General features: G+C 42.2%; 1 protein-coding gene across 1 annotated transcript in view; it reads right to left on the reverse strand.

The window, feature by feature from the left end:
- PDE8A (phosphodiesterase 8A) overlaps positions 1 to 10,152 on the reverse strand; it is a 241,989-nt gene extending 231,837 nt beyond the window's left edge. Inside the window, exon 1 of the mRNA XM_014606030.3 lies at positions 9,778 to 10,152. Coding sequence (XP_014461516.1) covers positions 9,778 to 9,843 — 66 coding nt within the window. The 5' untranslated portion in view covers positions 9,844 to 10,152. The remainder of the gene's footprint in view (positions 1 to 9,777) is intronic.
- Between the last annotated feature and the right edge of the window lie 1,586 nt (positions 10,153 to 11,738).

Consider the following 11,738-nt stretch of genomic DNA (forward strand, 5'->3'; position numbering starts at 1 on the left):
ATCACCTCAGTTAATCAGGTGTTCTTGCAGCAATGTGTGACGCACTTTAAATAAGTAAGGTGAAGTACTTGTGTACACAAGGAAGCTCTTAGAAGACAAGGGGATGAAGAAACCACATTTTGCAAGAACTAATCAGAGTTAGGGTGTCGGGTGTTTTGGAAAATGTAACTGCATTTGTAACATTTATTACTTTCTGCAAGGTGTGACACATTAGTGTTTAGCTAGGGTGTTCTCCTTTGGCTTGAAAATCAAGATGATGCAAGCAGCTCTGGAAAGACAGTCAAAACCACCTTCCATCACTCACATCTACTGCTTTGGGAGAGCCCCTTGAGCAAGTCATATCGATTCAGCCTTTTTTTTTAGGATGGCCAAATGTAAAGACTCATCTCGATATATTTCATTGGGGAAACATCATGTAAATATCTAACAGTTCCTGTTACATGAACCTAACCCCAAAATTAAACAGTGGCGGCTCCTGCACAGATATGCTACAGAGGATGCAGAATGCACACAAAAGCAGGAGAGAGTTTTAGCTTGGCTGGTGCACTAAGGAGGACAGGGGGACAGGCGAGCCACCAACAACGTTATTGCTAGTCAAGGCTGGGTAACTACCAACTGCCTCACCAGCACTGCATAGCAAGACCTGTTGCACAGCAGACCTCCTGACATGACAGCCCACTGCTCAGATGTGCTGAACCAGCCCCATTCTTGTTGATATCAAAAGGGAGCTGAAAGCAATTCAACAACTTTGAAAAAAATCAGAGAAGTCACCTCCAGCCAGTGCTACCTGGACATTCTAGCCTCTTCCCTCTTAGGAGTGTGGCTCAGGCTCTTAGGGACCATAACCAAGTTTTTATTAAGCTCTTAGATTGGTTTTACTGCAAAGCAATGCTAAGAGTTAACAAGCGCAATTACACCAGGACAATAGCTGAACTTAACAATCGCTTCCTGTAATTGTCTAAGGCAGCTCCTAATGTAGAGAATCATCTCATGATAAAACCTTGTTGGTCATTTACCATCATTAATCTATACTGTCAAAATAAATTAGGTGCAAAGGAGCATGTTAATTACATGCATAGATGACACTCTAGCTTTAATTACCAGGTAGCTGGTGCTCTAGCCTTAATTATCATGACTCCAAAGTAAACAGTGTCAGATAAAGATCAGCCTCAATCTCCATATAGGGCTATTGGAGGAAAGTGTTATTATTGAGCGGACAGTATTAACTGGCATGGAGCTTGCAAGCTCTGCAGTTAAAAGCACTGCATTATATCATTACCTCCCCAAATTACTCTTTATTTCCATCCACATTAGTCAGCTCTATGGGCCACTTATTCCTTTGCCTACGACATCTTAAATTAGGGGTGACCAATTTTGTCAATATCTTGCAACCTAACTTTATTTATAGAACACTTTAGACTAAATAGCAAAAGCTTCCACTGTCCTTTTATACCTTTTCATTTTGCATTTAACAGCTACTTATTCATTTTACTTACCAGCTCTAGTTATGTTTTTATAGCTTGCGGTTCCCATTTCAATATTATTTTATGTCATTTTCTGGAAGCCTGGGGTTTTTGGAATAAACTCAGACACCTGGGCCGCATGGCTTGGTAAGACCTGGGGAGAAGAGCTATCAGCATGGTACAGGCCTCAGAACTCCCAAAAGCCCATATCTGCAGCCCCAAAAATGTAGAGGGGACCACAGATAAGCAACACTAGCTCCAAGCACCAACTGGATTCCTTATGAGACTTGAAAATTAAATGCCCTTTTGCCATTGTCACTTATGCTTAATAGTGCACAGGACCACCAACCAGGGACAGGAGACCAACTGTACACAGCACTGTATAAAACACATTGAAAAAAAAGAAAGAAAGAAAACAGACAGCCCTTTAGGTGAAAAACTTCCCACGTAAGGGAAGAGTTGGACGGACTACACATTTGCAATGAAGTAAGTAGTTTTACACCAGTGTAAGTCCGAGTACAGCCTCCATGCTGATGTGACTTATTCAGATCTGGTGTAGAATTAGCCCTGAAAGAATCAGAATTATAAAAAAAAAATACACAGTGTAAATTACATTCACATAGATATCATTGGTCTGCTTTCAGCCTGGAGTAGCTATTTGCTCAGTGCAAATAGACTGTTACTTGCTACCTTAACTGTAAGATCACAGAGTGGGGAAGTCGCTTTCTGCTTAATGTGAAACTTGTGTATTTGTGCTCATTGAAAAGTAGCACAACTCTAACACTGCCAGACAGTGCACCGAGCACAGCCGCGGTAAAACCTGTGAAATCCTGGAGATCATATGCTAGCAGAAAGACTTGTGTGTTCTTGCCAAGTGGAAAGTAATAGCCTACTTCCTGGGTGCTCAGTTTATCCTAAGGTAAGAAGTAGATTGCTACAATTATAAAAAGCAACAAGGTTCTTGAGGCACCATTTCCAGCATGAAAAGGCCAGTGGACAAGATTTTCAATGGAGCTCAAAAAAGCTGTGTTGTTACCTTGAATTTAACGTCAATACAAGTTGGGGGACCGAAGATGTCCATGGAGGAACTATTGATGGAAAGAATCAAGACTGAAAGTCAGCAACATAGATACTAATTCTGTGTCTCTTCAGCTTTTTAAATGCCTATTGTCACATGTTCTGGGATGACTGCCAAATAGCAAAGTCTATTTTTGTTAAAATTTGGCAGAGATAAATTCATAGAGTAACCAATGGTGGAAATTTCAGGGCTGAGGAGAGTTATTGTGATCTGGGTGTTTATTGAAGCTATTAACATGCATTCAGTTTAGCAAAGACTATTTCTATTTCTTTCTCAAGTCACATCTATAGGATATCGAGACAGGGAAACACAGCTCAGCTACAGCCCATCCTCTTATAACCACAGCTTCTGTTCCTTTTACCCTGTGTATAAAGGCTATCATAATGGGATGGCCATTTTATCTGTCAAATCTGGTAAGACAAAAGTGTACGGCGGCAAATCCTAGCAGCCTTTATGAAACAGAAGTGTCTGTAAGAGAACTCCTGCTTATTTGCAAGGAGAGCCATTGGCCACTGCTGAGTAAGAGAATGAAACCAGCTGCTTTTGTAATATCCCAGCCCAGGGGCCAGTTGCTGACTTGGCAAGGCTTTCATGAGTCAGTCCCGCCGCCGGGTTTGTCTTTGGTCAGCGGTGCAGAAGCCCCTCCTGTAGTGAATGTGGTGGAATTACAGGGGATAAACAAAATGCAGATATTGAAAAGAAAGACCTTGACATACAGGAAAAGTTATTTGCATGAGGTTCCATCGTTCATTGTGACAGCTTTGTTTTGCCTGCGAGATTAATAGCTCTCTGGGATTGTGCAACAGCACTGTGCAACTCTAAGGGCAGAGTTTCTAATGTAATATTTTTAATTAGCTAAGGTCACATTTTTGTGCACTGCAAGTTTACAAAAACACTGCTCTTCACTCTTTCCTAGTATGGGGCCAAGCTCCTTCTTTCACAGGGTTGTGGAAAAGATTCTTTAAAAAAAGTGGGAAAAGATAAGTAGGCAGAACTGAAATACAAATGCAGCCAAAGTAAAAAAACTCCCCTCCCCTGCACCTCAAAGCACTTTACAAAGGAGAACAGCATCACTATCCATCTTTTACAAGTGGAGAAACTGAGGCACATAGAAATGACCTAGCAAGTGCTCACTGCTTTTAGATGGCCAGCCTGAGGCACCTTGCCCCGATTTTTAGAGGTGGTACTCACCACCTGCCATTGTCCTTAAAGATGCTGACTTCCAAATGCATTCCTTGAGTTTGGCTTCCCTTTGATGAGGCTTCATTGGGCCACTGGTCTTTAAAATTTCACTTCTAACATCCCACTGAGTTCTACCCGTCTGCTTGGGTTTGGATCTTTATTAAGAGTGGGAGACAGTGAAGATAAATGGCAGCATACTCCCAAGGTCATTCACTCATAGTACCAAAAGGCAAAAATCACTCACAGAGAATCATACAGATGTTCATAATATGGCCCTTCCTCTCCCTCTTCATATTTTATGATGAGCCATAACATGTTTAACTTCATACTATCAACACACTGTCATCATAGGGGTCTCCATACCCTGGACACTCAGCATACCTTCAAAGCACCCTCATCGAGAGACTCCAACTCAGAAACCAACCAACCAACCAACCAGAAATAGGTAAGCTTGAATTTGGGAGAATGAGAAGGTCACAGGAGAAAGGTGCTGGTAGGATACTTCCAAGCCCTGGCTACAGCATCGGAATCTTTTCACTGCACTCCAGGGCCACATCCAGACCAGTGCAGACATACAGTATGTGGCACCACAGACCCATCTGTGGCACCACACATTGCACATGCAGGCATGCCCCCCTGCTGCTACCTTGGTGGAAGGGGAGGTTTGACCCCAGGAGATCCTTAGGTTCTTGTCATTAAAAAACCCCACACCAACAGAAAAGAGTAGTGGTGCATGTGGCGGCAGGGCATGCTGCCCAAAACCATAGCCTGGCCAGCCAGAGCAAGGCTCCAGTTGCCTGCCAGGCTTCCAGCTGCAGGAGCAGCACGGCTGCAGTTCCTTAAGGCCCCCAGAAACCCAGGTAAGGCTGTTGGGGCCAGTCCCCTACCTAACCCAGAGTAACCTGCCACGTGCCAGAGCATGCATGGCACAGGCATTGCCCTGGGACAAGCAGCAGTGGCACAAGGTGTGCCGGTGCTACTTGTCCTGAGGGAAACAAACAGCCGCGCTCGTCTGGATGTGGCCCTTGATGGACAAACCAGTCTCCTTCCCAGCAGTACTGGCAAAATAAGAACACTGCCATTCTCCATCTTAGTGAGGACTTCACAGCCTCACAATACAGGTCCCAGAAACCCTTGTGCTTTCTTAATATCATTGACTGTGCAGGTCCTAAACCAAAAATTCCTATGAAACAGGGGCCAAGTGTAGCAGATTCAAGTCTGAATTCCAAAGAACAGAACTGTCTGCAGCGCTGGGCATTTGCACCACTGTGAGAATCTGTGTCCTTACTGCTAGTGATAAGTACCCCACATCTAAGGGATTGATCCTGCAAGCTGGAGAGCACCTAGAAAGTGGTCAGAGCCAAGACTGCTCAGCATCTCACAAGACCAGGTGATAAGGACAACAGTCACTGCTGGTTTGCCTCTGAAGGCAATGACCCTCCACGTGTATCTACACTGTCCCCTCTGGTCCAATGAACGACACTTCTAAATGCCCTGCACATGCTCTCCCAGTCACAAGCACCAAACTCAGAAATGCAACAGGGAAACCACAGATACAGGGGTTGCTATTGGTGGCTATTTTCCAGCACACCAGACACAGGCACATGCCCAGTACAACTTTGCTGCTTCATGTTGAGGTTTGGCACATGCAAGTAGGGATGGGTGGGCGGCTTGTGCTGCAGAACATCCTTCCCCAGGTACACACTGCAGACAGATTCCAGTGACTTCAAGAGGAGCAGAGGTAGGCCAACAAGGAACCCTGTTAGAAATCCTGTCTTTAACAGGCACTTCTCTAAGTATAGAGAACACCATAAATGCCAGGGTCACAGGATTCATGGGACACATCCATTTACTGGAGCTTCACATTATGAAGTTGTCTTTGCAGTTTAGCACCCTAAAGTAAGTGACTTTCCTAGCCAGATTTCCTGTTACTCAGTACCCCCACTAGAGACCCATTCCTTCCAGAGCCCACAATACAATAGAGTAATTTCTCCTGATTATTTAGCTACTTGTAATCTCAGCAAACTTCTGTTCTGTGCATTAAGAACAAAATGAATCTCCCCCTCCACCCCAACAATTCAGCTCCTGTGTCACAATTACCCCAGCAACTTGCTCTACAAAGCAACAAATGCCAAGAGTACTGCTCTGTTCCAGCACTCTGCAATGCATCAATAATTAAGGTTCACAGAGCTCATGTGTGAAGAGTTTCCTGGAAAGCACATGCAAGGTGTCGAGCAAGCTAATCTTTGCAGCCTGGGGCTCAGCTGTTCCTAAAATTGTGATGGGAAGCAGCTTTGGGAATTTTGTGGAAACCCATGCACACAGTTACTGTTGTTCATGGGCCTGCAATTAAGGGGCGAGGGAATCACTGCACCTTATGCTGCTCTGCAGTAATTGCCGCTATGCCCCTGGGGAGAGCTAAAGCAGGGTAGATTACCCTAAATGAATCAGGGCTAAATTGCTTTGGTTCAGTTCTCACTTATGCTAAGGTAAGAGTAGGCGCAGAAAGACAGTTACTTCAGAGTATGCAAAGTGTGATAACTCCCTGCCCTCCCTTAAGGCACAAAGCGTATGTGCAGACTTGGGAGAAAGTAAGGGCTCAAAAGCCCATTCATAACTGCCATGACCCTTTGTCTGTAGCCATCTGAAAAAGGGCACACTGTTGAGCACCTGTGTCAAATGTACTGATTTTTCCCAAAGGATTAACTAGCATGAATTGTGAACTAGTAAAAAGAACCAAGGTTTCCACACAAGTGCATTCTGGCTAGATGCAATGAGCAAATTCTCTGCCCCCTCCCCCACAGCAAATTTGCTGTTTACCCTTCAGCAGCTTGTGAACATCCAGTTTGTGTTGTAATCTGCTACTCCTTAATATCAGCTATTTCCAGGAGTTAATATCTAACCAGCTTCTTTTTATTTTAAAATCTGCGAGTACACTTAGTATATATGAAAGCAAGGTACCAACAAGACCAGCTGGAGCCAGACACTGAATGCTTGCTTCTCCATACATTCATCCTGGATCCCAGCAATACATGTTTGCAGAAACTCTTCTCAGGTTTCAAATGGAAGTTGGCAGTTTATACAGTACCAATATTTGCTGGTTGTAGAATATGAGCAAATAGGAGAACACCCCTTTTCCCTTGTGACTTGAAGCAGGATTTGAACACAAGGCTCCAATGCCAAAAAGATGGTGCATGAACACACACTGCTCCCTTCCCCTCCATCATAGTAGGTTCCAGGAAATTCACTCATTGCTAAATTTAACGTGTGGTATTTTTAGAACAAAACTAAACCCTTTTGCCTGACCAGACTACGGCACTCCCCTCCACCAGTTGCTTCACTGGCACCCCTGTGCCCTCAGAGTCCTCCGTCCCACATTTGCCCCCTTCGCTCTGCCTAAAATGCCAGCCTCAATAGCATTTTCATGCCTGCCTTATGCATGAATTTTCCCATCCTGGCCACAGCTTCAAGTCACTCCTACAACACTTATTCTTCTGCAAGGCCTAAAAAGAGTAAACAACATGGGCCCTCTGCTTCAGCACGGCACAGTGGGAGGAGGATGGGAGAACTGAACACCTGCCAGCATCTCCCTGTACATCTGGTTTGATCAGTGTGTTAGGCTGAAAGCTCAAGGCCACAGACTAGCTTGGGCTGAGTACATTGTCATCGCCATTGTACAAGAATGACTGACAGAGAGGGTCATGTTTTCAGCTGTGCTATAACACCACCTCCAGTTTTGCAGGTGCAGTTTTGTGCCTACAAATCACTGTACCTCATTTCTGCACTGATACTGATATTTGGGTGCAAACAAGTAGATGTCTAAGCAGTAACGTTTTCACCAAAAACGAGTTGCAACTACATTGATTTGCAAGTAGAAAACTACATCTGGAATTGTGAAGGCTGGTACTAAAAAATCTGAGTCTTAATGAGTTGGTAGAGAAATGTGCTATAACATGATAAAAATTAGTAAGACTTTACTGTACATCTTAAATAATGTTGAAAAAGCTCTTTAGGGGTTTTCCCCATTAGGTATTCATGAAACCTATAAAAAGCCATGACTTTTAGATGGGAAGGTCATATTTTTAGGGTCATGAACAGGAACATGTAAAACTTTACCTGTTCTCCAAACTTTCAGAGCAACCAAGAACAACTCCTACCGCTAAATAGGTTCACTACTGTTTTGGTGTTGCATGCTGTCAAGATTCCTATGCATTCAGATTCGCCCTCCTAGAAAGGTTCCTGATGACAATAAGACAGTGTCTGATGGGAGATGTAAAAGAATTGTACTGAGAAAGCGAAAGAGGTGAAGGATGACTTTCTAGGTTGCCTTCAAAATGGTTAATAAATTTACTCTAATCTTCTTTATAAATCATGAGCACGGATGAATGAATAAAGACTGTGTGTGTTTGCAAGCTGATGCAGGTTTCTGCTAACATATTTTTCTATCTGGAACCACTTGCCAAATAGTTTGGATGAACAATTTTCAGCCTGTTTGTTTGCAAATTGCTCCCTCTGATTAGTCCCCAGTCTCTGTTTGCAGTGGTTAATTGGTCTCTGAAGTCAGATAATGTTGTTTGTGCTTCCTGATTGGATGACAAACTTTCTACACAGGAAGGTCCAGAATTATGAATGGTAAAAGGCAAACCTACAAATATTCCTGGTAAGGGAATTCACAGGGAGAAAAGTCAGCCCCTAAAGTTCCCCACAAGATCAAAAACCTAAACAGTACATAGAAGCTGCACAAACAGTCAAATCAAACACTTGCTCTGTTTCTGTTTTTTTCTGGTTCTTTAGCATTCAACAAGCTTTAGAAATCATTGTATAATATACCAATTTCTATTTCCAATAAGAAAACATTGAAGATTGTGGTAAATACAGAGAGACCCTTCACTATCTGCATATCCTGAATATGTTCACTTAAATCCTCAACATAACTGTAAGAAAAAAGGCACCTTGATACCAGGCACCAAGACTAGACGAAACAAGAGTTTGTATGTTTCAGTAGACAAGGATCTAAATGTGTCTGCATTCTTGATTTTCGCCTGCAGGGTGTCCTTAGCCAGAACTTGAATATATAGAGCAAAAACTTGATCCCACTAAAAAAAAAAAAAAATACTACTAATAATTAAGGGCAAAACTGCTATGGAGACTTCTGAAGAAGTTTACAACCGGGGACTGGCAAAGAGGGGGGCAGGGGGCACGAATCAATGTTTTACAGGAAACCAAAATCAAAATCATAATCATATGCCCAGCTCCCCAAACCTTAATCTTTTAATCTCATGTAACAGGATGAGATGAATATAAACACATTCACCTGTCCAAACTGGAAATCTGTCAAATTTTAAAACACAGGAAACAACAAGAGTTGTTGTTTTTTTTTAACAGGATGTCAGAGTTGCTACTGTGGATATATGTGAACCGAGGACAATGTTGTTACAGGAGATCAAATTACAAACGCAACCCAACAGAAAACAAATCTCAAAATGTCACTGTACAAGATTTGACAAGAAGCACAGCTGTTCTCATTAATAAAGTTAAATGCTGTCCAGGGAGCTTTGGTAGAATAATATTAGAAGTTTACCGGCGGACATCAAGTTCTCTGGAGTTGAATCGTCAACTTGTTTGCATAAGTTAATGCTTATCTTACCTTATGTTCACCATGGTTTTACTAACGTATTTGACCTGTAAATGGTAAAACAGCGGCTTTGCTAAAATTATGAGTTGTCTGGAAATTATGAGTTGTCTGGAAACAGATGAAAAACTGGTTAAATTTCTTTCCTTAACAGAGCAACACACTCAGTTATTTAGTGCTTCTAATGTAATAACTCTTGGTATTTGACACTGGCAAGAACATTATTCTAACAACCAGTATCACCATTTCATTTGTATTTAATGTCTAGCACAATCTTGCTCTGAAGACAGTTTTTCAGCTGTTTATAAAGGCTGGTGCAGCATGTATATGCACTCTGGCTTTAGGTAAATGGTTTATTGAAGTCACAAACTACACAAAGATAAAATATTTTCCGTAATCAAATATATATATATATTTCTCACCTTGTACCAAGGGCCATTAGAAACAGGACTGGTTCTCAGAATATCTGCTCCTTCATTTTCTTCCATGTTTTGTTAGTTGAAAAGCTTTGATTTCCAGTGAAAAACATCAAATAACTCTCCAGACAAGACCAAACTAAACCAGCTAGACTCTCCAGTACTGCATTTTGCTAAAGCAGTTCAGCAAGCTGAACACAGGCTTTTTATATTCTCTTGAGCTAATCCAAGATTTCAGATCACAGTTCCTTGCCGGTTTTCACAGGTTTGCTACGAGATACGCAGCCTGGCCTCTCTTTCAGGACTTGACAGCTCCTGTTGTCAGATATTTATCTCCTTCAGATCTTACTTGCAGATCAAGGTTTGCACATAACAAATGGCAAACCAGATTTATTCGCTTCTCTGGTACTATAACAGCCCTGACACTGAACCTCTGTTCACGTCAAGAGAAACTTGACAACTCAGTACTAATTCAACAGTGTAGCCACACCCCTCTGCTAGTCTAGACCATAAAACCAGAAGCAAGGTCACCCAGCAACCAATCACTTCACGTCACTAAGGGTAATAAAGTCAACTCACATGCACCTTATTACCTGGGTGGGTAAATATTTTTATTAAATGAAAGAAACATAGAAGGAGAAAAAAATGGCCCTTCTTAGCTGGGCCAGTTTATTTTGAATGATGTATTACAAAAAGCCTACCCAGGAGCACCAGGGGCACTTGCAATCACAGGTAAAACCTACTCGCATTCCCAGAGGGCTGGCTCCAGCCCTCCAGGGCAGCAGTCCAATCCCACAAACATGTGGGCTCAGTCCTCCAGGAGTTATGCACGTGCTTCATTTTACTTAGGGGGAATAGCCCTCCTGAACTCAAGTGAACCTTGCACGGCAGTAAATTTATGCCCAAAAGTATTTCAGAAAAGACCTACTCCCCACGAACCATCACAAAATCCTGAAGAAGATGGGGAGTCTGAGCCAATGGTCAAAAAAACCAAAAATCACATTCTGTCAGATGGTGAGAGGAAGGGAGTTTTATGGAGTGCTGCATTTCTTTGCCGGGAGGAAAGATCATCTTCTCGTTAAAAGGGACACTCACTTTGAAAAAACATTTTCTGTCCAAAAAACGTTGCCCACACCATAGCACAAGTAACAACTAAAATAACTATGTGAACACAGTGGGGATGAGATGGGTTCTGTCTGTTTACTTTGGGAATCTGGCAGCCTATATGCAGACTAAAACCTAAAAACTGAACAGTTATCTCTGGTGCCAAGTGGAGACAGAACTTGACCCAGAAGCCAGCTTCACCACGCTTCATGAAAATATGGTCTCTGTCTGAGTGCTGTTTTGACTTGGATACCCAAAATGAGAGGCACCAAAGTTCACTTAAGGCCCTATTTCCTCTCTATAATCTATGACCTATGTTAGCTGCACAAATCCTTATGAACATCTACAGTGGAATAGCCAAAACATTACCCTCTAAATTGTCAGGACATGCTCTTGCCAGAGTGCTGTCTCTGGAAACATAGAATATTAAAAAATTAGCCAGTGTCAAAATACACGCACAGAAAAAGGAGAAGATGCAGGTAATTTGCCCAGGTCATAAAACAGGTTGGATATTTGTTTTCATTCATCATGTTTGTTTTCATAAGCAAGTTTTTTAGATATCATTTAGTTTCAAATATAGTTTTTTAATATAATTTAGTTTGAAATTATCCTTTGGGGTCCTCAAGTTTAACTCTTGGCGTTTCATATTTGAAGAAATGCATAAGCAATATACAAAGTGCGTCTTGCTCACTCTCAAACCTACATTACTTACAAACATGTTGCGTAATCCAGATTGACATATTCAAATAGTTAAAGATCTTTTTGTAACGTTTAAGGTTCTCAAAGACAAAGTCCATATGGAGACGCAGCAAATCAAAGGACTAGCATATCAACCTGGGAGGAGGAATGCTGGATCTCTAGCC

Source organism: Alligator mississippiensis, chromosome 11 (assembly GCF_030867095.1).
Source record: "Alligator mississippiensis isolate rAllMis1 chromosome 11, rAllMis1, whole genome shotgun sequence".
Lineage (NCBI taxonomy): Eukaryota > Metazoa > Chordata > Crocodylia > Alligatoridae > Alligator > Alligator mississippiensis.